This window comes from Nycticebus coucang, chromosome 6 (assembly GCF_027406575.1).
Source record: "Nycticebus coucang isolate mNycCou1 chromosome 6, mNycCou1.pri, whole genome shotgun sequence".
In the NCBI taxonomy this organism is placed as follows: domain Eukaryota; kingdom Metazoa; phylum Chordata; class Mammalia; order Primates; family Lorisidae; genus Nycticebus; species Nycticebus coucang.
This window is the reverse complement of record NC_069785.1, coordinates 75,845,318-75,872,692: the sequence shown is the minus strand read 5'-3', so window position 1 is coordinate 75,872,692 and position 27,375 is coordinate 75,845,318. Positions and strand designations below refer to the sequence as shown.

The 27,375-nt window shown below is 40.7% G+C and overlaps 1 protein-coding gene across 8 annotated transcripts in view; it reads right to left on the bottom strand.

Moving 5' to 3' along the window:
• The window catches only part of NEO1 (neogenin 1), a 266,637-nt gene extending 239,349 nt beyond the window's left edge, over positions 1-27,288 (bottom strand). For all 8 annotated transcript variants that reach the window (XM_053594083.1, XM_053594089.1, XM_053594084.1 and 5 more), the window contains exon 1: positions 26,851-27,288. In XM_053594083.1, the coding sequence (XP_053450058.1) occupies positions 26,851-26,989 (139 nt within the window). In that variant the 5' untranslated portion in view covers positions 26,990-27,288. The remainder of the gene's footprint in view (positions 1-26,850) is intronic.
• Positions 27,289-27,375: the final 87 nt, after the last annotated feature.

The following is a 27,375-nucleotide window of genomic DNA, read 5'->3' as shown; positions in this document are numbered from 1 at the left end:
TGATCCTCGTGGCTCAGCCTTCCTAAAAGCTGAGACTACAGGCACAAGCCACTATACCTGGCCCAAAACTAAAACTTTTAAAAAGGTATTATAATTTTGTTTTAATCTTCCAGATTTTACTCTAATAGAATACAGTCCCAAGCTAATGACATTACATAGTAGAAAAACCACTAAAAGACATCAGATATAAAACAATCATTTCCATGGAAAAAGAACTAAAAGAACTGCAGAGAATGGCAATTCTTTTCAATATTATAGATGTTCATAGTTATAAAAGTATTTTTCTTTTCTTTTTTTTTTTTTTTTGAGACAGAATCTCACTATGTTGCCCCTGGGTAGAGTGCCATGGCGTCACAGCTCACAGCAACCTCAAACTCTTCGGCTTAAGTGATTCTCTTGCCTCAGCCTCCCAAGTAGGTGGGACTGGAGGCGCCCACCACAAAACCTGGCTATTTGTTGGTTGCAGTTGTCATTGTTGTTTTTAGCAGGCCCGAGCCGGGCTCAAACCGGCCAGCTTTGGTGCATGTGGCTGGTACCCTACTCACTGAGCTACGGGTGTTGAGCCATACAATGGTATTTCTTAATCACAAGTCAATAAATAGCAACTTATGGTGATAAGCAAATTGTATTTTCCCTTGGAGGGGGAGTCATTCTAAAACACTATTTCTTTTAAATTCTGAAGGAATGTTCTGTTCTTTTCAGTCAACACTCATAAAATGTTTCTCAAACTTCATGAATAAGAAACCCCTCAGATGCCTCTCAAAATATAGATGCCCATTTTATCATAGGCATGTATTTATGTACAGGAAAAATCAGGATACCTAAGTTTCAGTACAATCAGAGGTTTAAGGCATATGCTATACGAGAACATATCTCCTGAGGGTAAGAAGAGACTACTGTACATACCATTGATACATTTTTTAACACATTCTATTTTCTTCTAGTTCTTCCATAATTTACTTTCATCATGAAATTATCTTGTTTTATAATAAATAACAAATGCTTATTAAATATTTCTTGAACTGAGTTGAATCACATGCACATAAGTCATTCAGTTAGTAAAACTGTACTTCATTTATTCAATGTAATTAAAGATACATATATAGTTCAGGATATCTCTCAAAGAACTCCACTACTTCCAGATGTTCTAATTCCTGAATGAGTGTGAAAGCCACCATATTAAAAACGGAAAATCTGGCAGCAAGTGTATTTTATCATACCGCATTTTATAATACTACACAAAATAACATATTTAACCTGGGATGAATAATATATGAAGAAAATTAACTTACATCATGACTAGGCATTGGTCTGAGCAGCTTTCCCTAAACTGTACTAGTTAGGAATTTAAAATGAAAAGCGCCAACTCTCTGTAGAGTACTTTATGCCTACAGTAGAAATAACCTTGTTCTTTTAGAAGCAGAATATTAAAGCTGGCCATCTTCTTTTCCAATCTACTCTTTGGCCCCAGCTGCCTCATTTTCCTAATTCCTTCTACTGTCCACCATCTGTCAAACCACTTCCCAGCATTACTTCTCAACTAGCACACTCTAAATTTAAGGCAGAAGCAGAGTCCTAATTCTGCTTTCTTTAAGTAAAAAGTTACATAATGAATATACAACACCTCTACTTTTCTGTCTCATGCCCTACTTACCTTACTAAATTCTGAATCCCTTATTTTAAAAATTAAAAAATAAAGACCATAAAAGCCATACCCTCCTACTTTCCAAATATGTGTAATATGAGAAAATTCAATTGTATATATAACATAAACCCGTATTAACTGATATGATCATCTAGCCAGAGAATAAACTGAAATTTGCTATAAAAAAGATGCTGTAATTCAACCAAAGTAATAAATAAAATTTTAACTGAAACATTTGCTACATACATGAAAACTAATGTCAATGTCTTTATATTTATTTATATTCAACAATATAATTAATGGGTTAAAAACCAAAACTCTTAAATGAACATAAATGCTTTGGTTCTCCCAAAGAAGTCTACTCTCAAAGAAAGATATATCTGCCTTAAGAATACGTATAAAAATCAGTGTAACCTGGCTTATTGTACCCTCAATGAATCCCCAACAATAAAAAAAAAAAAAGAATACGTATAAAAGATTAAGGGGAGTGGGGGGGGCGGCACCTGTGGCTCAAAGGAGTAGGGCGCCGGCCCCATATACCAGAGGTGGCAGGTTCAAACCCAGCCCATCCAAAAACTGGAAAAAAAAAAAAAAAAAAAAGATTAAGGGACTTGCCCTGTCTATAATCCCAGAACCTGGTACAATACTGAAAACACAGTTAGCATTCACAAAATGTCTGTGAATGTCAACATTTGCAAAAAGTTTTGAATTAAAAATGCCCCATTATAGGCGGCACCCATGGCTGACAGGTTCGAACCCAGCCCATGCCAGCTAAACAACAATGACAACTGCAACAAAAAAATAGCCGGGCATTGTGGCGGGCACCTGTAGTCCCAGCTACTTGGGAGACCGAGGTAAGAGAATCGCTTAAACCCAAGAGTTTGAGGTTGCTGTGACCTGTGATGCCACAGCACTCTACCAAAGGCGACCTAGTGAGACTCTGTCTCAAAGAAAAAAAAATTGGGTGGCACCTGTGGCTCAAAGGAGTAAGGCATTGGCCCCATATGCCGGAGGTGGCGGGTTCAAACTCAGCCACAGCAAAACACTGCAAAAAAAAAAGTCTGAATAAAAACATCTGAGGAAAAAACTCTGTACCTCCGCTGGAAATCACAAAACAGTGACAAGCCCATGTGAACCTATGACACCTCCAAGAAGAGAGGCTGGCAAAGCGTCTGTCTGCAGCACTCATGTTGAGGATAACATGCTAAGTAAAGTTTATAAATGAGAACAAAAACAAAAGAGGAGGCTGCCATTGCTAGCTCCAGACCAATTACCAGCGCTGAATTCTGAATTTTTAAATGTCAGCATTAAAAGCAAATGCTTTAGCAGCAAACTTGTTTGTCTCACAGCAGTCTGACTATATCTTGCCCCAGCTTCCTGAAAACCACCAAACCAGCAATTTAGAAATGTACAATTGTTGCAAATCTCAAGTCTTCTCTTCTTTCATCTGCATCTGAAATATTAATACAGGAACTCACATAAGCTTCAAAACAGTGTGTCTCAAACAGCAATACTGAGCACACATAGACACGGCTCCATCATCGTGATCACCCAGACACCTGAAAGACCCAGAAGTGATTGTTCCACCAACGGGAGCAAAACTTTCCCCTGGAAAATTTAGGCGGGGTTGGGGTGGAGAGAGAATGAGAAAGAGAGAACAACTTTTAGAATATCACTAGACTTCCCAACTGAGGATATCCCAATTACAGAATCCCAAAAAACTTCAGAGAATACTAACATGAAAAGAGAACAATCTGAAATCGGGAAAAACTGCTTTTGGCCACAAACAACTGAATTCATTTTTCAAAGAAATATAATGGGGCAACAAAAAGCAGATTGGGTATGACCAAAAAAAAAAAAAACACCACCACCACCAAAGCTTGAAAATTTCTCATAGAATGCAAACACAAGAAAGGAGAAAAGGGGCAATGAGAGAATTCAGCTTTGGAGAATGACAGAGAAAGCAGCTCATACCAACTCTTTCACTCAGAACAACTAAAGAAAATAGACAAAATAGGAAATATCTGTGTGAAGGCAATCAGGGCAATGATGCATTTAGGAACCAAGATCCAGCGAGAAAAAACATCAAAGAGACATCTGGGGATCCTTTTTGCCTGGAGGTATCAGCAGATTCTAATGGCTACCACAGAAGAGGCGAGGAGGGACACAACTCTGGCCCCCTCAGCCCTTGGGAGGACAAAAGCTGGAGCAAGAGCCTGCCAAGGAGGAGGGTAAACCCCTTAAGATGAGCTTGAGGATTTCAAAGGGCTACATTCCAGAAATAAAGGTTTATTTACCTAAAATATTTCAACGCACAGGGTCTGAAGCCCAATGTTAAATCATCTCAATTCCTGAATGTAGTGATCTGAGCGTGTTAGTAGCTCTAGCATAACCACCAACCAGCAGCAAAGGTAAAAACCTTCCTGAGATAAAATAGCATCACCCAGATCATCTCCACAATTGTTCAGATCCAATATCTCAATCACAAATAAATAAACACATGAAAAGATAAACTCCAAAAATCAGGAGAAATAAGCATAAAAGCAAATACCCTTGGGAACACATATGGAGAGTGGGTTAAAGTAATAAAAATACAGACAAGGAACGTCAGCCGAGACCTGGAAACTATCAAAGAAAGCAGAATGGAAATTCTAGACCTGAGAAAATCAATAAATTAAATTAAGAACCTAATTAATAGAGTACTGCCTCTGGTCAGAATGTAAAGCCACAAGAGACTGCTGCTGTTATCCTAATAATAAAAACTGGCAGGTTGAGCCACAAAAACCATAGTTGTTCTGAACGTATTAGAGAGTTAGAATGAAAAGAAGCCTATGTGAACTAAATTCCAATGAGGCAGAGGAAATATATGAAAGGATAACAGCCAAAAAGTTTCCAAAATTGATGAAAATGATCATCCCCTACGTACATGTCATCACCAGGCAGCGGGATAAATACACACACACAACCATAACAGGATTATTATATTCAAACTCCTGACATCTGCAACTGAAGAGCAAACCTTACAAGTGGCCAAAGGGAGAAGGTAAACGCGTTATCCACAAAAGAAAATATAAGACTTATAACCAATTTCTCACTATAAAACACTGAGTTCAGTGGACAATGGAATGATATATTTAAAGGTCTGAAAGAAAAAACCATCTAGAATTCTATACCCAGCACTAACTCTAGAAAAATATGAAAATGAAAATAAATACAGATGTTTTCAGACAGACAGAAGCTGAGAGAATTCATCTCCAGTAGACCTAACTAAATACTAAAGGATATTCTCCAGAGTCCCAGGCATCCTCAAACTTTTTAAACAAGGAGCCAGTTCACTGTCCCTCAGACCATTGGAGGGCCGAACTATAGTTTAAAAAAAAAAAACAAAACTATGAACAAATTGCTATGCACACTGCACGTATCTTATTTTGAAGTAAAAAAACAAAATGGGAACAAATACAATCACACTGCCTCATGGGGACCGCGGGCCGCAGTTTGAGACGCCTGCAAGAAGGAAATGATCTCAAATAGAAGCTGAGAGATGCAGGAAAAAGTAAACATGTGGGCAAATCTAAATGAATTTAATATAATAATAGGGTACAGTAGGTCTTAAATATAAAGAGAACTAAAAGACAACAACCATATAACGTAAAAATTAGAAGGGAAGGGCAAATACAAGTAACACATTAACTGCCATTTGAGTTGTATTTAACTTAAGCTAGTTTTGAGCTTTGTGAAGCATATATAACTCACACATTTCTTGACCTATCTTGACCTAATAAAACACCATGGCCCCAACACTGCTAGTGTTGGCAGTCAATGTGTTACGGTGTTACAAAGGCCTTGGTTGTCCAAGAATGACACAAGTATAAGTCAAAGATGCATTCAGGAACTACTAAATGAATAATAAAAGAAATTCCAATTGATAAGCTGAAAAGAGAGGGAAAAACTGAATAACTTAATCAAAAGAGGGCTAGAAAAGATGAAAAGTTGAACAAAGGATAGGCAGAGAAAATATAAATAATAAAATAAATGATTTAAAGCCAAATGTATCAACTATTAAATAGACATGTTCTATCTAGTAAAAAGACAAAAATTGTGAGACTTTGGGGGGAAAAAAGGCAAAAAAACAGGCCAGGCACAGTGGCTATTATCTGTAATCCCAGCACAGGACTGGGAGGCTGAGGTGGGAGGATCACTTGAGCCAAGGAGTTCAAGATCAGCCTGGGCAACATAGCAAGACCCCCACTGAAAAAAAAATTTAAAAATTAGCTGAGGATGGTGACACACATCTGTAGTCCCAGATACACGGGAGGCTGAGGTAGAAGGACTGCTTGAGCCCAAGGGTTTAGGCTTACAGTGAGCTATGATGAGGCCACTATCTTCCCGGGTAATAGAGCAAAACCCTGTTTCTAAAAATCAAAAACAAAAACAAATCTAACCATATGCTGTATACACAACATAAATACAAGACTACAAAAAGGCTAAAAATAAAAGGATTGAAACATTTAAACACTAACCAAATGACAGCTATGTTAATATCAGAAAAATTAGACTTTAAGGTGAATAGAATTACTAAAGATAGTAAGTCCACTCACCAGAAAGATAATTCTAAATTTGTATACATCTAGTAACACAGTCTTACAATCCAAAAAGCAAAAAATCAATATAACAAAAAAGGAAAAATTAAGTGTCATGGAGGGCAGAGACAAGAAAGCAAATATACTTACCTTTGGAATTCCAGAAAGAGATAACATAGGTAATAAGGATATAAAAGAAAAGAAAAAAAAAAAGGAAGAGAAATAAAAGAAGAAAATTTTCCTACCCTGAAGTAGATTATTGTATTCAGAACAAAAGTATTCTAACTATAGGTAAGTCACACGTTTTTAAACACATATTTTAAGTTAAAATTTGAGAGAGAGAATAAACTAACTTAAATAAAACAAGCCATTCCACCTGCCACTGAGTACAAACATGCAACATGAGATATGAACTTGTTCTCCCAGTTGAGCCCAACTCCAGAATGCCTCTCTTAGCATAATCATCTCACCATACTGCAATTCCACAGTTTAGAAAACAATTTTGCACATGTAAATACAAGTTTTTCACTTCATCTAGTAGTCAACAAAAGAAATGATCTGTTCTAACACTAGAGGAAAAACTATGCCCAACTTATTGGGAAATAAAATATTAGCCTTGAATTTGGGGTTTGCCAACGGTATGTTAAATAGGAATTAGGACAATAGGCAATTTTCACATTGATGAATTTAAAGCCGATGCCTAGGCTCAGCACCCATAGCACAGTACCTATGGCGTCAGCCACATACACCAAGGCTGGCAGGTTTGAACCCTGCCTGGGCCAGCTAAACAACAATGACACAATGACAACTGCAACAAAAAATAGCCGGGTGTTGTGGCAGGTACCTATAGTCCCAGCTACTTGAGAAGCTGAGGCAAGAGAATCGCTTAAGCCCAAGAGCTAGAGGTTGCTATGAGCTGTGACGCCATTGACTCCACTCTACTGAGGGCGACATAGTGAGACTCTCAACAACAAAAATAAATAAATAAATAAAGCTGATGCCTAACTAAAATGCAACTCTACTATACCAGCTTTTAAAAAAAAAATGAATGAATGAACTTCTACCTAGTCATATCCTGATGAAATTTCTAAATCTAAAACCTAAAATCACACTGGCACATACAAAAAAATCTACATATATAGTTTTTTGTTTTTTGAAGAGATAGCGTCTCATTCCATTGCCCTCAGTAGAGTGCCATGGCATCACACTGCTCACAGCAACCTCCAACTCCTGGGCTTAGGCGATTCTCCTGCCTCAACCTCCCAAGCAGCTGGGACCACAGGTGCCTGCCACAATGCCTGGCTAGTTTTTGTTGCAGTTCAGCCAGGGCCGGGTTCGAATCTGCCACCCTCAGTATACGGGGCCGGCACCCCACTGACTGAGCCACAGGTGCCACCCAAGTTTTCATTTTTTTTAATATGGGTACCTAATACCTAGATAGACATTAACATTATGTATAACATTAAATGTAGGGGGAAGTACTGTCTGCTGAGTTGTGAAAGAAAAAGATTATGACAGAAATTTTACATCAAGATAAAATTATTTATGTAGAGGCAAATCTGAAAACTTAAGTGTGAACAAAATGGGACTGCCAAATACCACAATGTTATCTGTGGTATTTCTTATACAAATTTCAATGACTGACGTGTTAACATAAGGCCAATTCTTAACTATAAGTAGTTTAAAGAAGTCGGTCCACTCTTCCACAAAGCTTCCAAAAAATCTTTTTAAAAAAATATTTCTTCAGGGCAGCGCCTGTGGCTCAGTGACGTTCATATAGGGCGCCGACCCCATATGCCGAGGGTGGCGGGTTCGGACCCAGCCCCAGCCAAACTGCAACAGAAAAATAGTCGGGCGTTGTGGCGGGCTCCTGTAGTCCCAGCTGCTCGGGAGGCTGAGGCAAGAGAATCGCGTAAGCCCAAGAGTTAGAGGTTGCTGTGAGCCGTGTGACGCCACAGCACTCTACCCGAGGGCGGTACAGTGAGACTCTGTCTCTACAAAAAAATAAAATAAAATAAAAAAGATTTCTTCAGAAAGTGGAAAACATTAACTCCTCAGAACGTCTCAATACACACAACCCTTAAACTTATTTCTGTGGGTCTGAATAAACTCCATAGAGATCAATGTTTCATAAGATACCCACAGTATCTAATAGGAAATAAATGAAGCCTTAACAAGAAAATATGTAATTATATACTGAATTTGAAGCATCAAAAATTGGAACAAGCACTCTCTCCGACTTTTCTCCTACATACATACTTAGATCAATCACAAAAGATTTATCTGGCTATGATGTCATCATGTAATAATCACATCTCCAATACTTAACAAATGATAAACTTCAGAATAAAAATGAACCTTTCAAGAGTTTACTGATCAAGAACATTTCTATTGCTTTTGCCTTTATTCTGCCTCATATCACTCTTCATTTCACCCTCTTCATCAAAACCAAAAAAATAAAATAAAATAAAGAAAACAACCCTGCCTTCTAAAAAAACATACTTACGACTTCAAAACCAGCTTCAATCCTAAGGAATTTAGGCAAATATCCCAAACTAAATAAATCCTTATCATCTTCAATGTAAGCTCACTCATTTAACAACCTAATTATATACAGCCATTAGATAAAAACATAAACAAAATAGCATTAGCATTATCTAATTTTCATGTCTTTTTAGGTAGCATCTCCGTCTAGTATATAAAAGCAACAGCAATAATAATAACAGTTTACATTTAATGAGTAAGATAACCAGGCTCTGTTCTAAGCATGGACACATATTAACTCATTCATTGTTTATCTCAGCCCAGGAGGGTAGGCAGTAAACAAATTTAGATGTCATTTAAAGTAAAGTATTGTACACAATTAAGACCCTAACCCAGGGCTATTCCATGCCTGTAGGGGTAAGGGAAAGAACCAACATTACTTAGCACTACCTCATTGCCTCATACAGATGTTCCTCAATAAGCATCCATAGGCAAAATGAACTTTATCATATTATGTTATTCTTTGTCTAGAACTAGCCTTGCTTTGGAAACCCATCTATGGGTGTACATCTAAGTCTTTGTCCCAAGTTTTCTACTTCCTTCCTAAGTGTATAAGCTATTCTCATGGCTTGAACTATCTAACCTTTGAGCATACATTTTTAGCCTTAGGCATCTCAGCTGAGCCCTAATTCTGTAATACCTTTACAGAAATATTCTGCTACCATCTCAGGTTCAAAGTATCCAAAATAGAAATCATATTCTATCTTCAAACTTGTTTCTATTATATCACCACCATACGTTGAACCAAACTGGCATTCAAGTATTAAAGTAAACAATCACTCTAAACTAAGATGGCTTATTCCATCTTAACAAGAAGTAATAGCATGTTTCAATGCCTACTTGTTAATCAATGAACAAAATATTTCACTTTTAGTTTCCTTCAAAATAGAATAGTTTTAAAACTTATGAATCTGGCTTGGTGCCCTTAACACCAGCCACATACACCAAAGGCCAGCTAAACAACTGCAACAAAAAATAACTGGGCCTTGTGGCGGGCACCTGTAATCCCAGCTACTTGGGAGACTGAGGCAAGGGAATCATTTCAGCCAAAGAGTTGGAGGTTGCTGTGAGCTGTGACGCCACAGCACTCTACCGAGGGCAATATAATGAGACTCTGTCTCAAAAAAAAAAAAAAACTATGAATCCACACCAGTGAACATGAGCAGTAGTTAGCAGATAAGCAGACTGACTCAATTACTCAACTTATTGTTAAAAAACACAAAAAGCCATGAGATTTTTAACAAGTTACGAAGTTTTCAATTGTCCTCACTCTTAATTATGTTCTATTTAATTTATAACCAAACCATTGACTTAAGATACAGAAATATGAACAAAAGACAAATTTTGGCAATTCTCAGAAACAATATAAATCATCAATAAAAATACAAAAACACGCTCAATTTCATTAATAATTTTTAAATATAAAATGTGAAGAAATGCACTTTTTTCTTCTATCAATTAGCAAAGACTGAAAACACTGTATTTATAAGGTAGTGAGAAAACAGGCACAATCTCATTTGCTGTTGATAGGAGTGTAAATCAGCTTTTTGTTGAACAATTTAAAAATTACTACCCAAAATTTTAATGCACATGCCCTTTTGCCTTACCATGTCATATCTACAAACCCACAGCACACCTGTACATGTGCACAAAGATATTTGTAAAAGTGAGTTCACTGCGTCATGTGTTTGCAATCAAAACTTTGGGAGCATCAAAAGGAAACTGGTTAATTACAATACATCCATAAAATAAAATACCATGTGGCTATCAAAACAACGGTGACAAACTTAAAACAGATCAGTATGCACAGCAAAATCCAACTTGTTTTTTTGTTACAAATCTATGTACATACTATCTATTGTAAGTATGTAATTGTAAATATAAAACAGAAAGTCTACAGCTATTAAAAGTGATTACTCTGGGGAGAGGGATGGAGTGTATTATTTCACTTTTTATTTTACGTAGTATAGTAGGGGACAGTAACAAACTGGTCAACAAATGGAGGTGGTCAGCATAAGGAACTAGGCCTACTGTACTGATATATACACGTGGTGAATGTCCAGTCTATGAAAAAAAGGTCAATTTAAGGAGGTGGTCCATGTAGGGAGGCAATCAATAATGGAGGTTCTACTGTTTGAAATTTCAGGATGTTTTTAATTTTTTAAAATGTATCCCAAAATAGAAAAACCACACACATATTTTAGCAATCGGGTTCAGCAATGAGGTTAATAAAGATAAATGCCATGGCCAGAGGGGCAGGAACCAGCAGAGAAGGACAAGCCTTACCAACCACTCCCCTTAGTCACATTTCCTTTCCTCTCACCTCAGGCATCAACCTGAACCCATATTAATTTAAGGGGTGATAAGACTCCAGATCTCCCAGACAGCTTCTTTATCTATAGGATGAAGGGTAAAAGAAAGGGCAAGGAACAGGAAAGATTTATTAGCAGTAATGGAAAGGGGAAGAAACTGTGCTCAACCTGGCTGAGACAATCATTTCTGTTTATGGGAAGAACTTTGTGTTCTTATGCTTATTTTACATCTCCTTCCTTGCGACTGTCACAACCTCCTGTTGAGGACGTTCCCAAGACAGTCCTTCTACCCACTTATGATCAGCTACAGGCTTAAAAATTAGATTACCCTGTGTGTTAGGACTGCACATGAATTAAGGATAGAATATGAACAAGGACATTTGAGACTCTGAGAAACTTATCTACTTTTGATGCATAGACTTTGAAAATGATTTTTCTTATTCCCTAGTCTTCAAACATTCTGGAGACAGGGAACCTAATGGTTGAGTTCTATATAATATAGGTGAGGTGCTATTAACAAAGAAGTTATGACCATTAGAATTTCTGAACATAATCCCTTGGATACATAACACTATATAAATTTAAAACAGTTAATAATCCCATCTCAAACTCCAAAGGCTCTCAAGAATTGGCCAAAAAGATCTTCAAATTTTGGTCGCTACATTTAAAGTTATGCTATGAAAAAAAATTATGAATGAAATTTATAATGTGTTATTCTATCCCTGAATGTGTAAGCCATGAGGCTAGTATCTTAACTATCTCACTTACAAAGATACATCCTGGCAAAAAAAAATTTTACCCACTTATTCTATAGCAGAAAACAAAAACGTCCAGGACTCAATTTCTGTATATTACCATTTCAAAAATTCACTCTGCTCATGACTCCCCAGGAAGTTTCACTGGCTATATCTGACCAATAATAAATTCTTAAAGCCAGTACGATCAATCTCCAGATCTCCAAAAGACATGGGAGTAGCTGCACCGCCAGACACATCTACTATGAACATTCTCATGTGTTAAAACATTCTGGGCGGTGCCTGTGGCTCAGTCGGTAGGGCGCCAGCCCCATATACCGATGGTGGCGGGTTCAAAAACCCGCCCCGGCCAAACTGCAACCAAAAAATAGCCGGGCGTTGTGGCGGGCGCCTGTAGTCCCAGCTACTCGGGAGGCTGAGGCAAGAGAATCGCTTAAGCCCAGGAGTTGGAGGTTGCTGTGAGCTGTGTGAGGCCATGGCACTCTACAGAGGGCCATAAAGTGAGACTCTGTCTCTACAAAAAAAAAAAAAAAAAAAAAACATTCTAATAATCACTTAGAGGAAATAACTATCTCTTGATAACTCTAGTTTACTGGCTTTATAAAACTCAATTACCACTACTCTAAAGACAGAGACCCAAAATTATAACAGAAAGCAACACTACTTCTTGAACAATAGTAACAGTGATTCCAGAATGGCTTTCCCCACACAGCCGGAATGGTACCTTCTCTCCCCTCATCAAGTTATCTATTATTTATCTCATCTCTGTCATTAGACCAAGGGCAGACTTCCTGAGGGTAGAAAGACGTCAATTCATCTTAGTATTTCCACAGTACATAGTTTTGCACATGATTAGCCTTCAAAAGTTATGTATTTGCAACTGGCCAAAAATTACTTGTACTTTTTTAGCTTTTGGCTATAGAAGAATTGCCTGACTCACTGGAAAATTAGATTTAAAAGTTCTTGCTATAAAAAAAGTTTAAAGAAGGTTAATTCTAATGGTTCTTTTAAAAAATGAGTATCAGCCAGCTCTGTAACCCAGTCAATTTACTTTACAACCCTTCTAAACCTAAGAGTAAGCATCTAATACTTCTGGTAATGCTGTAACTTTTAAAATATCTCACAATTGCCAACACTGAACCTGTATTTCATGAACTCATAATATATTTTTTACACATATTAAAAGAAATCACATGCAACCACTTATAAGTAATATAAAAGTTTTTCCAATCACATCCTACTTTATACCAGAAAAAAGATACACACAGTAACTGCAGCACAACAAAAGGTAATCATTGCAACCCAAACCAGAAATGATCAGTGTTCAAATGCAAGAACTGAATAGAGGTCATTTAACTGAGATAAACCCACTGCACAATTTTACTTCAGAGTAAGAGGAACATAGAGGCAGAAAGCATCTTTGACAGTACCTAACACTTGGCTCAGCCCTTTAGTTAACAGATGAAACAGAAGCTATGGAACCTGCACAACCTCAAACTCTTGGACTCAAGCGATTCTCTTGCCTCAGCCTCCTAAGTAGCTGGCCCGCAACTACAGGCACCTGCAATGCCTGGTTATTTTTAAAGACAAGGTCTCACTCTGGCTCAGGCTGGTCTCGAACTCATGAGCTCAGGCAATGTACCCGTCTTGGACTCTGAAGAGTACTAGGATTACAGGCATGAGCCACTGCGCCCGGCTTGAACCTACATTTTAAAATAATGTTAAGTGGGCAGAGGGAGGGTGATTGGTGAGATTACAACTGCGGTGCATCTTACAAGGATATACGTAAAACTTAGTAAATGTAGAATGTAAATGTCTTAACACAATAACTAAGAAAATGCCAGGAAGGCTATGTTAACCAGTGTGATGAAAATGTGTCAAACAGTTTATGAAACTAGTGTATGGTGCCCCATGACCACATTAATGTACACAGCTATGATTTAATAAAATAAATAAATAAATAAAAAAGAAAATGTGTCAAACGGTCTATAAAACCAGTGTATAGTGCCCCATGATTGCATTAAGTACACAGCTATGATTTAATTAAAACAAGAAGAAAAAGAAGAAAAAGAATAAAGAATAAAAAAAAGATGTTAAGTACTCAAAGTTCACAATTAAAGGCTAAAACATCTTGAAAAAGTTGTGAAAGAATTAATGGCATTATTCATAATGACATCATTACTCTTCTACAATAAATGGAGCCCTGACCCCCACATACACACAGAAATATCTTTTCACCAGTAATTCCAAATGCGGGAATCCAAAATACAGAAGAGAAAGACCACTGCAAGATGTTCATCACGCCATTCTTTATCACAAACAGTGAAAACAACAGCAATATCCCTAACAGGGGAATACATGCAGTCAGCAGAGTGACGGCACAGGCTCTGGAATTGGGAAGAGCTGGAACTGGACGTCAACCTCTCTACCTAACAGCTGTGAGACATCTGGCAGAGCACTTAATATTTGAAACTCCGTTTCCTCATCTGTGGAATGTTAGGCTATTACCATCTCTCTCGAAGGGCTGTCTAAAAGATTAAATATATGTAAAAGTGCTTCGCATTGTACTTGAAATTCAATGAGTGTTCTACAGATAATTTTACTAGACACTATTAATAGTACATTTGTTCCCTGGAATATTACCCAAATATTTTAAATAACAGTTATAGTAAAATCTCTTATACTGGCATGAAAAGATTCCCACTAAGTGAAAAAAGCAAGTTGAAAAACAACAGATAGTATGATCCTGTTGACAGGTAAAAACTAAAACTATCCACACATCTGGAAATGTAGGGGAGGTAAAGTACTAGAAGTGGTTATTTATGGATTAAAAAACAGAATTTGAAGTGATAAAACCTTTTACTGTATATACTTCTATAATGTTTCACTGCAAATATGTACTTTTTTGGTTGTTTTTTTTTTTCTTTTGGTATTGACTTTGTTTATTTTTTTATTGTTAAATCATAGCTGTGTACATTTGTGCAATCAAGAGGTACAATGTGCTGGTTTCATATACAATCTGAAATACTCTCATCAAACTGTTCAACTTAACCTTCATGGCATTTTCTTAGTTATTGTATGTAGACATTTGTATTCTGCATTTGGTAGGTTTCGCCTGTACCCATTCTAAGATGCACCGTAGGTGTGGCCCCACCCATTACCCTCCCTCCACCCTGACTTCCTCCTTCCCTTCCCCTCCCTTGGTCCTTTCCCCATATTCTTGTGCTATAGTTGGGTTATAGCCTTCATATGAAAGCTATAAATTAGCTTCATAGTAGGGCTGAGTACACTGGATACTTTTTCTTCTATTCTTTTTTTTTTAATTAAGTTTATTTATTTTTTGTATTTTTATTGTTGTTGTTGTTGTTGTTGTTGCAGTTTGGCCAGGGCTGGGTTTGAACTCACTACCCTCAATATATGGGGCCGGCACCCTACTCTCTGAGCCACAGGCACCACCCTTTTCTTCCATTCTTGAGACACTTTGCTAAGAAGAATATGTTCCAGCTCCATCCATGTAAGCATGAAAGAGGTAAAATCTCCATCTTTCTTTAAGGCTGCATAATATTCCATGCTATACATGTACCACAATTTGCTAATACATTCGTGGGTCGATGGGCACTTGGGCTTCTTCCCTGACTTAGCAATTATGAATTGGGCTGCAATAAACATTCTGGTACAGATGTCTTTGTTATATTGTGATTTTTGGTCTTCTGGGTATATACCTAGTAAAGGAATTATAGGATCGAATGGCAGGTCTATTTTTAGATCTCTAAGTATTCTCCAAACATCCTTCCAAAAGGAATGTATTAGTGGGCATTCCCACCAGCAGTGTAGAAGTGTGCCCTTTTCTCCACATCCACACCAACATCTCTGGTTTTGGGATTTTGTTATGTGGGCTACTCTTACTGGGGTTAGGTGATACCTCAAAGCAGTTTTGATTTGCATTTATCTGATGATTAAGGATGATGAGCTTTTTTTCATATGTCTATAGATGATGCATCTGTCTTCTTTAGAGAAGTTTCTCTTCAAGTCCCTTCCCCACCCTGAGATGGGATCAGTTGTTCTTTTCTTGCTAATACGTTTGAGTTCTCTGTGGATTCTTTATCAGAGGTATAACCTGCAAATATTTTCTCCCATTCTGAGGGCTGTCTGCTTGATTTACTGTGTTCTTGGTTGTACAGAAGCTTTTTAGTTTGATTAGGTCCCAGTAACGTATTTTTGATACTGCTTCAATTGCCTGGGGAGTCCTCCTCATAAAATATTCACCCAGGCCGATTCCTTCAAGAGTTTTCCCTGCACTTTCTTCAAGTATTTTTATAGTTTCATGTCTTAAGTTTAAATCTTTTATCCAGTGAGAGTTTATCTTAGTTAATGGTGAAAGGTGTGGGTCCAGTTTCAGTCTTTTACAGATCGCCAGCCAGTTTACCCAGCACCACTTGTTAAATAGGGAATCTTTTCCCCACTGAATGTCTTTAATTGGCTTGTCAAAGATCAAATAATGGTAAGTAGCTGGATTCATCTCTTGGTTCTCTATTCTGTTCCAGACATCTACTTCTCTGTTTTTGTGCCAATACCATACTGTTTCGATCACTATCAATTTATAGTACAGTCTCAGGTCTGGTAGCGTGATTCCTCCTGCTTTGTTTTTATTGCTGAGTAAAGTTTTGACTATTCGAGGTTTTTTTCTGATTCCATATAAAACGAAGTATTATTTTTTCAAGATCTTTAAAATATGACAATGGAGCTTTAATAGGAATTGCATTAAAATTATATATTGCTTTGGGTAGTATACACATTTTAACGATGTTGATTCTTCCCAGCCATGAGCATGGTATGTTTTTCCATTTGTTAACATCTTCAGCTATTTCCTTTCTTAAAGGTTCATAGTTTTCTTTATAGAAATCTTTTACATCCTTTGTTAGATAAACTCCCAAATATTTCATCTTCTTTGGCACTACTCTGAAAGGAACAGAGTACTTGACTGTTTATTCGGCTTGATTATTGCTGGTATATATAAAGGCTACAGATTTATGGGTGTTGATTTTGTAGCCTGAGACACTGCAGTATTCCTTGATCACTTCTAAAAGTTTTGTAGTAGAATCTCCAGTGTTTTCCAGATATACGATCATGTCAACTGAGAAGAGTGAAAGTTTGATCTCTTCTGACCCTATGTGGATACCCTTGATCGCCTTTTCTTCCCTAATTGCAATGGCTAAAACTTCCATTACAATGTTAAAGAGCAATGGAGACAATGGTCAACTTTGCCTGTTCCTGATCTAAGTGGAAATGATTTCAATTTAACTCCATTCAATACAATATTGGCTGTGGGTTTGCTGTAGATGGCCTCTATTCGTTTAAGAAATGTCCCTTCTATACCCATTTTCTTAAGTGTTCTGATCATGAAGGGATGCTGGATATTATCAAAAGCTTTTTCTGCATCAACTGAGAGAATCATATGGTCTTTATTTTTTAGTTTATGTGCTGAATTACATTTATAGATTTACATATACTGAACCAGCCTTGAGACCCTGGGATAAATCCCACTTCATCATGGTGTATAATTTTTTTGACGTGTTGTTGGATTCTGTTTGTTAGATTTTATTGAGTATTTTTGCATCAATATTCATTAGTGATATTGGTCTATAATTTTCTTTTCTTGTTGGGTCTTTCCCTGGTTTAGGGATCAAGGTGATGTTTGCTTCATAGAATGTGTTGGGTAGTATTCCTTCTTTTTCTATATTTTGGAAGAGGTTTAGTAATATAGCTACTAGTTCTTCTTAAAAGTTTGATAGAATTCTGATGAAAAGCCATCTGGTCATGGGCTTTTCTTTTTAGGAAGATTTTGTATAGTTGATGCTATTTCAGAACTTGATATAGGCCTGTTCAAAATTTCCACTTCGTTTTGGCTAAGTCTTGGTAGGTGGCATACTTCCAAGTATTGGTCGATTTCTTTCAGATTTTCATATTTCTGATAGTAAAGTTTCCTGTAATATTCATTAAGAATTTCTTGAATTTCTGAGGGGTCTGTTGTTATTTCATCTTTACCATTTCTGATTGATGAGATTAGAGATTTTACTCTTTTTTTCCTGATTAGGTTGGCCAAAGGTTTATCTATTTAATTGACCTTTTCAAAAAACCAACTTTTGGATTTATTGAACTGTTGTACAATTCTTTTGTTTTCAATTTCATTTAATTCTGCTCTGATTTTGGTTATTTCTTTTCTTCTGCTGGGTTTGGGGTTCAAATGTTCTTCCTTCTCCAGTTGCTTGAGATATCCCATTAAGTTGTTAACGTCCTCTCTTTCCATTTTCTTGAGGAAGGCCTGCAGTGCTATAAATTGCCCTTTTAGTGCCTTTGCAGTATCCTGAGATTCTGATAATTTGTGTCTTCATTGTTGTTTTGTTTCAAAAATTTGGTGATTTCCTTCTTAATCTTGTCTATAACCCATCTATCCTTCAGCATAAGGTTATTTAGCTTTCATGTTCTTTTATGGGTATGCAGATTCCTGTTGTTATTGAGTTCAACTTTTATTCCATGATGGTCTGAGAAGATGCAAGGAATAATTTGTTTTTTTTTTTTTAATTTGCAGAGGTTAGATCTGTGGCCCAGGATGTGGTCGATTTTGGAGTATGTTCCATGGGCTGATGAGAAGAATGTGTATTCAGTTTTGTTAGGATGAAATGTTCTGTAGATGTCTGTTAAGTCCAGATGTTGAATGGTTGAGTTTAAATCTAACATTTCTTTGCTTAGCTTCTTTTTGGAGGATCTATCCAGCACTGCTAAAGGAGAGTTAAAATCTCCAACTACTACAGAACTGGAGGAAATCAAGTTGCTCATGTCTGTTAAGAGTTTCTCTTATAAAATGAGGTGCATTCTGGTTGGGTGCATAAATATTAACAATTGAAATCTCATCATATTGAGTATTACCTTTAACAAATATGAAGTGTCCATCCTTATCCTTCCTTATTTTGGTTGGTTTAAAGCCTATTGCATCTGCGAATAGGACTGCAACGCCTGCTTTTTTCTGCTTTCCATTTGCCTGCAGTATAGATGACCATCCCTTCACCTTGAATCTATATTTGTCTTTTAATGTAAGATGAGATTCTTGTATGCAGCAGGTATCTGGCTTGAGTTTTTGTATCCAGTCAGCCAACCTGTGCCTCTTTAGAGGACACTTTAAACCATTCACATTAATTGAGAATATTGATAAGGCTTTCGACAGTCCGGTGGACATTTTTAATCCTTTTGCGACTGTGGAAGTTGGAATTTGATCAAAATTTCCTGGGTGGGTTTACTTCTGTGGTGGAGGATTATGCTGGTCTTGTTGGAGGATAGGTCTGAGAATATCCTGGAGAGCTGGTTTAGTTATGGCAAATTTCTTCAACATGTGAATGTCATTAAAGTATTTAATTTCTCCATCATAAATGAAACTCAGTTTAGCTGGGTACAGGATCCTAGGTTGAAAGTTATTTTGTTTTAGGAGATTAAAAGTCAATGACCATCCTCTTCTAGCTTGAAAAGTTTCAGCAGAGAGATATGCAGTTATTCTAATATTCTTCCCCTTGTAGGTAATGGTTTTCTTTCGTCTGGCTGCTTTCAGAATTTTCTCCTTCATATTAACTTTAGTGAAATTGATTATGATGTATCTGGGGGATGTCTTATTCCGGTTGAGTAGTGCTGGAGTAATGAAACTGTCAGCCATCTGAAATTCAGAATCTCTTGGCATGTCTGGAAAGTTCTCTTTCATAATCTCATGGAGAAGAGACTGTGCCTTGTGAAGCCACTTCATTACTTTCGGGGGATCCCTGTAAGACGAATATTGGTTTTCTTTGAATTATCCCAGAGCTCTCTGAAAGAGTGATGTATTTTTGCCCTCCATTTCTCTTCCTCTCTGAGAGTTTGGGAGTGTTTGAAAGCTTTGTCTTCAGTGTCAGAAATCCTTTCTTCTGCTTGCTCCATTCTGTTACTGAGGGATTCTACTGTGTTCTCAGATCTTTGAGGACTGCAACTTCTTGTCTCAATGTGTCAAAATCTTTGGTCATTTGGTCTTTGAATTCCTAGAATTCTTGAGACATCTTTTGGGTTACTGCTTGGAATTCTAATTCGATCTCATTTGCTATCCAGATTCTGAATTCGATTTCTGACATCTCAGCTATTTGTTTGTGCATGGGATCTTGTGCTGTGTATGCCCCACTGATCCTTGGGGGAGTTGATCTACTCTGATTATTCATATTGCCAGAGTTTTTCTGTTGATTTCACCTCATGATTGTTTTTCACAGTTGCCTCTGGCTGTCCTCAGAGTTGGGGTGGTGTCTCTCAGAGATTAGACCCCAGGGGGATCACTCTATTGTTGCTGGATCTTTGAGGGAGTTGCCCTGTGTAGCTCTTATGGGGCTGCCCTAGCCAGAGAGTACTGGTTGTGGGGATTGTGACACCCCCAATCCAGCAAGGGAGGGGGGTGATGCACAGGGTTCTGGGAGTGCCTGGCACCCAGTGACTTTGGCACAGAGGGCCCAAGGCTCCAGCAGTCTCTGGCCAGGAGAAGGGCTCCGGAGGCCATGCGGATACCAGAATCCCTGGCCAGACAATCCAGGAGGTGTGGAGGCAGGGAAGGTACAGGAGGGAGAACACGGGGTTGCCCGGCTCCTCGAGTTCCTGGTCAAGGCATGGGGAGGCCCGGGAGGTGGGGGTGGGTAGTGGGTTCCTGTGCAGCTCTTACCTCCTGGTGGGGGCAGCTCTTCCGGAGGTCCAGGAGATTGCCAATCACGGTCCGGACAACTCTTCCAGAGGTGGGAGGGTGCCGATTGTGGGTCCCGGCAGCTCTTCTGGAGGTGAGGGTGCCGATTGTGGGTCCCGGCGCAGGGTCCCGGTGCAGCTCTTCCAGAGGTGGGAGGGTGCCGATTGTGGCTCCCGGGGACTCTTCCAGAGGTGGGAGGGTGCCTATTGTGGGTCCCAGCGCAACTCTTCCGGAGGTGGGAGGGTGCTAATCACGGGTCCCGGCACAGCAATTCCGGAGGTGGGAGGGTGCTTGGTCCCAGCACAGCAATTCCGGAGGTCCGGGAGGGCGCCGATCACCGGTCAGCGCAGCTCTTCCAGAGGTGGGAGGGTGCCAATCACTGTTCCCGCGCAGCTCTTCCGGAGGTGGGAGGGTGCCCATCACGAGTCCCAGTGCAGCTCTTCCAGAGGTGGGAGGGTGCCAATCACAGTTCCCGCCCTGCTCTTCGGGAGGTGGGAGGGTGCCAATCACGAGTCCCGGCGCAGCTCTTCTGGAGGTGGGAGGGTGCAGATCACGGATCCTGGCGCAGCTCTTCCGGAGGTGGGAGGGTGCGGATCACCGTCCTGGTGCAGCAATTCCAGAGGTGGGAGGGTGCCAATCACTGTTCCCGCGCAGCTCTTCCGGAGGTGGGAGGGTGCCGATCACAAGTCCTGGTTCAGCTCTTCCAGAGGTGGGAGGGTGCCAATCACTGTTCCCACGCAGCTCTTCCGGAGGTGGGAGGGTGCCGATCACGGGTCCTGGTGCAGCTCTTCCGGAGGTGGGAGGGTGCAGATCACCGGTCCCGGCACAGCTCTTCCGGAGGTGGGAGGGTGCCGATCACCGGTCCTGGTGCAGCTCTTCCGGAGGTGGGAGGGTGCCGATTACGGTCCCGGCGCAGCTCTTCGGGAGGTGGGAGGGTGCCAACCACGGATCCGGCCCAGCTCTTCCGGAGGTGGGAGGGTGCCGATCACCGGTCCCGGTGCAGCTCTTCCGGAGGTGGGAGGGTGCCGATTACGGTCCCGGCGCAGCTCTTCGGGAGGTGGGAGGGTGCCAACCACGGATCCGGCCCAGCTCTTCCGGAGGTGGGAAGGTGCCGATCACGGGTCCTGGTGCAGCTCTTCCGGAGGTCCTGAAGGGCTTTTTTTATTTATTTATTTTTTTTTTTTTGGAGACAGAATTGCATTCTGTTCCCTTGGTATCATCATTGCTCACAGCAACCTCAAGTGATCCTCTTGCCTCAGCCTCCCAAGTAGCCCTTTTCTATTTTTAATAGAGACAGGGTCTCCCTCTTGCTCAGGCTGGTCTTGAACTCCTGAATTCAAGGGATCTACCCACCTCTGCCTCCTGGAATGCTATATTACAGGCATTAGGCACCGTGCCCAGCCACATTAAAGCCATTCTACACCGATTCAGTACTTTACATTTTATGAACAATTTTGCACTTCATTTTTCTGATAATCCAGTTAGGTAGGAAAGTATTGTTCTCGCTTGCCTATAGCCTCCAACTTACAGACAGAAGTGAAGCTACAGAACCATGAGTCATAACTAACCCTTCATGTAAGGCTTTTTCCACTATCCCACATCAGGTATTAATTTTCATAGAGTTTACAAAGAGCAGTCACATTTCTTATCTCCTTTGAGCATTCATACCGGAGTTCTATGATCTCTTTTGTACTTCATCCTAACAGACAGGCATCAGTCCCCTTCTATAGACAACTCAGTAAGATCAAAGATCTTTCCGGGGGCGCCTGTGGCTCAGTCCGTGGGGTGCCGGCCCCATATACCGAGGGTGGCGGGCTCAAACCCAGCCCCAGCCAAACTGCAACCAAAAAATAGCTGGGCATTGTGGCGGGCACCTGTAGTCCCAGCTACTCCGGAGGCTGAGGCAAGAGAATCGCTTAGGCCCAGGAGTTGGAGGTTGCTGTGAGCTGTGTGAGGCCACGGCACTCTACCGAGGGCCATAAAGTGAGACTCTGTCTCTACAAAAAAAAAAAAAAAAGATCAAAGACCTTTCCAAAGATGACAAAACTAATAAACACTAAAACGGCAGCATATCCAAGAGGAAGACCAAGTTCAGAAAACTACGTAATGTGAAGAGTGGCTGAAGGAATTAAGGATGACTAACTTGAAATGGGTGAGGCTGGAGGTGGCGGGGCAAAACCCATATACATATGCAAACACACACATGAAGTCTGTCATTAGACATGTGAAGGGCCATCATATGAAGATATCACATTTGTGTTGTATGGTCCTGGGAGTTAAAAACAAAAACAACTCAACATTCATTCAGCAAACATGACTAGTTATTTACTCTATACCAAATGCTTAAGCTACACTAGGGATATAAAGGTGAATAGGACAAGTGCCAACCCTGGAGAGACTGAGACTAGCAGAGGAGATAAGAAAATATGTAACAAAATGAAAATGCAGTCAGAATGCTATAGAAACACAGAGAATGATGACTGTAACTCTCTTTGGGGTAGGGGGCTGGTAGAGAAAAATTGTGGAAAATGTGTGAAGCAGCTTTAACAGGAAGAGCGAACACCAAGAGCAAAGGCGTGGAGACACGAGCTCCCGTTAGTGTGGAGAGGTGGAGCACAAGGTCCACTTCGGGGGTGACAAGCAAAGAGGCTTTACTCTGGGGATGGAAGAGGAGTGGTGAAGAACACACAGGGCCCCACAATATTCATGCCAAAGAATTTAGACTCTCAACACCCAAGCTGTGTAACAGCAATAAGAAATTTAAGTAGGACAGAGTGGCATGCTAAGAAAATGATTTCAGAGGTGGCACCTGTGGCTCAGTTGGTAAGGCGCCGGCCCCATATACTGAGGGTGGCGGGCTCAAACCCGGCCCCGGCTGAACTGCAACCAAAAAATAGCTGGGCATTGTGACGGGCGCCTGTAGTCCCAGCTACTTGGGAGGCTGAGGCAAGAGAATCACTTAAGCCCAGGAGTTGGAGGTTGCTGTGAGCTGTGTGATGCCATGGCACTCTACCGAGGGCCATAAAGTGAGACTCTGTCTCTACAAAAAAAAAAAAAAAAGAAAGAAAATGATTTCAGAAAGCTCATTCCAGCAGGACAGACTTCTAGAAGGTAACAATAGAGACAAAAGGTTAATTATTTAGTCCAGCTGGGGATGAAGATGAAAAGACACAGATTCAGATTCCAGAAACATCTGGGAAGTAAAAATCAGACACAACTATTAGCATGGGAAGACTTCCAGACCTCAATTTGGATGAAGGGTGATGCCCAAGGCAGGTAACACAAGAAGACAAATCCATGCAATAATCTCCACGGGGTAGGAACTGGTTTGTTATTGTTTAGAGAACAGGGGATGAGGGAAGCAAGAAGGAAGAGGACAAAGATGAGTTTACCTCTTTGCACCAGTGTAATGTAAATGTAAGGTGCCCATTCAGTGAAGCTACTGAAGCTTCTCAGTGCTGTGTGAAGAAGAGCGCCTTACTGAAGACAAGTAGAGAGCACACAGAATGAGATAACCTTTAGATACCAGTATTTATTGAGTGGGTGAAAGAAAAATCCAAGAAGCAAATGAATTGATCAGAGATGAATCAGAAGATGAATTAGAAGAATCACCCTAATCAGAATTAGGGTGATGCCAAAAAAAAAAGACAAAGCAGAGAAGAGGAAAAAATTATAGTTAAATCCACTGCATAAAGCAAAATTTTCTAACAGAAGTTACTCAAAACAAGAATGGACTGCCTTGTGAGGTAATTGTTCGTATCAAACAAAAGGTCTAGGCAGAAGCTACAGCATTATCAATGAAGGATATTCACTCTGAACAGAAAATATTTGCATTGCACAGGCTGCTCTGTCATGTCAGCAGTGCCTACATATCTTTCCAGTAATCTGCCCTTCTTTCCTTGCTAAAACCAGATTGTATGCCTAATTATTTCCCATCCTCCTCCATTGCTTATCATTTCTATCACCAGCCCTTCAACCTTTTCCTTTTCCCTTTGTCTCCACAAATCTATAGATTTGTCTACCCTAAGATGAGAAAACACCTTTGATTTACCCTGTTGTGGCACACCTCTATTTTTCTCCACCTTTTACTACTGACATCTCCACTCTTTTACCATCCACTTCCTGTAATCCCCTACATAAAGATTTCAGATCTACCACTCTACCAAAAAAAAGTAAAACCCTGGGAAAAGATGGCATCTGATTTACTGACAGCTTGTTCCAGTTGCTAACTCAGTTCTCCATCCCCTTGATCTCTCCAGTAGTTTGACAGAACCAACCAACCGCTCCTTAATTGCAGTTATTCCTTTCGCTTTTGTAATGAGGCATGGTGGCTTAAAGAAAGCACTGTGCCCAGAGAATCAGGAAGATCTGTGCTCTAGAATCAAATACACCAATAGTTATCTGTGATCCTCCGCACCTCCACCCCTTCTCACCCCTCAGATCTCACTTATTCTCACACATCCTGACACTCAGTAGGTTAGGTCACTCTAGTATATACACTTTTCTCCAAACCTACTGCTCTCCTTGGGAGTGATTAGCAGCTGAGTGGCGATCTTTCCTACCAGCAAGAGACTGTAAACTCCTTGAAGACAGAGAGCATATGCCTTGCATCTCATCAGTGCCAAAAACAAAACAAAAACAAAAATCAATTGAGTTAATGTTTAAATAGATGTTAAGACCACTTCTTAAGAGACTGCATTACATTCTTTTCATTAACCTAAGTAATAAGAGTATTAGCACTTTAGTTCCTTACTAAATTACTGACAAAACTTTAAACCAACACACCTATTATCTCATACATAATATGATAAACTACATATACATTTACCTATAAAATTGAACATGAGTTAAGAGAAACTTGTTTTCCAAGATAGGTACATTTATCTTGTCCATCCCCATGAAAACAAAGAATAGGACCAATCACTAACCAAAAAGTGTGGGCTAAAAACATGCACACACTGAATGCTCAAGTTTGCACCACGATATGAGAGACGATAATTTGATGTTAAAACACTATTGTTTATGTAGCTGTTTATATAATACCCACTGGTACTTTAGGTTTAATGCCATTCTTTAACATTGGAAAAAGCCATGAGATATATACATACTCTGCAATTAAATTGAAAAGTTTATCACTCAAGTTGCATTGAATGTGATCTTCAATTTTATCGCATATAAATCAGAGAAAAACAAGGACTGGTTTACCAATTACAACTAGCCACTGTGCCTGACTATTTGCAAATATAAAAATTTCATATCTCACCCAAGTGAAAGTTTGTCAAGTTTTAAGATACACCACATTGGTCAAACAATTTTAACAGATCACACAGTAATCTGCCCTTCAACTGCTGAACGTATTCTGCTCCTCAACTATACCATAAGATCCTTGGCATTTTTGTTAATTGGTTCCCTTAAACAGGAATGCAGATGACTTCAGTAATCCATGACATTAAAAAAACTGAAAATGGCTTGTTAGGTTTAATGTGTTTATATATTACCTCTTGAAAACAACGTACAAAAATTTAAAATCCGATGCTTAGACAATTCCCTAGGTGAAGAGTGGTTAACAGACTGTAAATATAGTTGCAATCCCCAGGAAAGAAGAGGCATTTCATAACGGAAACACGAACAGATATAATCACTTGGAGCCGCGCTCCCAGGCGTCCTCATGGTTAAGTCAACACTATAGGTTGTGAGGGGGCAAGTGTGCCCCTCTGACACCCCCTCTCTTCCGCAAGATCGGGCTCCAATCCCTGCGCGAGGTGTCCCCGCGAGGCCGGCCAGCAGGCGCTCCCTGAGACTTTAGAAGCTGGGAAATCCCGAGCCAGGGAAAGAGGAGTTCAAGCCCCCTCCCCCTTCCTTTCCTGAAAATTAATGAATTGGCCGTACGATTGTTTATTTAATGAGGTGTGTGTAGTGGCCTCTACTGGTGCTTGTGTGAGCACAAGACTGTCCCACTCTTACAAGTGGGATGAGCCTGGGGGAGGGGAAAGAGGCGAGGGGTGAACCTGCCTCTGGGTACAAAGCACAGAACTAGACCCCCGAGCCCCCGACCCGCCCCCAGCGGCCGCCCCTCCCCCGGTGGCGTCCCCTCCTGCCTATCCCACTCTCCACCACGCGCGACCCCCTCTTCTCTTCGGCAACCGGAGCCCAGGCAGAGAAGTTCCTGCACGATTCCCCCAGGATCCTAAACAAAAACACCGCAGCCGCAGCCGCCGGAGCGGGTGCCGCGCCCCCGCCCCCACCCGGCGACCCCAGGCCCGCGCCCGCCGCTCACCTGGGGACTGCAGCGGGGAGCCGCTCCTGGCGGCCGCAGCAGCCGCAGCGCCCGGCGCCCGGCGCCCGAGCAGCAGCAGGCAGTAGAGCCAGAAGGAGGAGGTGCTGAGAAGTCGCCGGGCGCCCCGCTCCGCCGCCATCTCTTCCCCGAGAGTGAGCGGCGGCAGCGACAGCGCCGCGGAGCCCTCGCCTCCTTCCCTCCCGCGCGCCTCAGCCGGTCCCTTGCTGCAGGCTCGACTCCCGCGGCCGCCGCTGCCACTGCTCCGGCCCGGCCCGGCCCGGCCCGCGCTGCCCCTCTCGCGGGAGGGGAGACTCGGGGGCGCCTCCCTCCTGCAGGGGGGCGGGGAGAGAAGGAGAGCAGAGAGGGGGGAGTCAGTACATTCCGCGGCGGGGGGGGTGGATCGGTCTCCAGGTTCCAGGCGCCGCCACCCGCCGCCGACTCCGGCTCCACACACCAGCGTGAGGGGGGCGGAGACCGCGGGCGACGGGGGTTGGGGGCGGGGGCCCGGGGCGCGCACACCCGCGC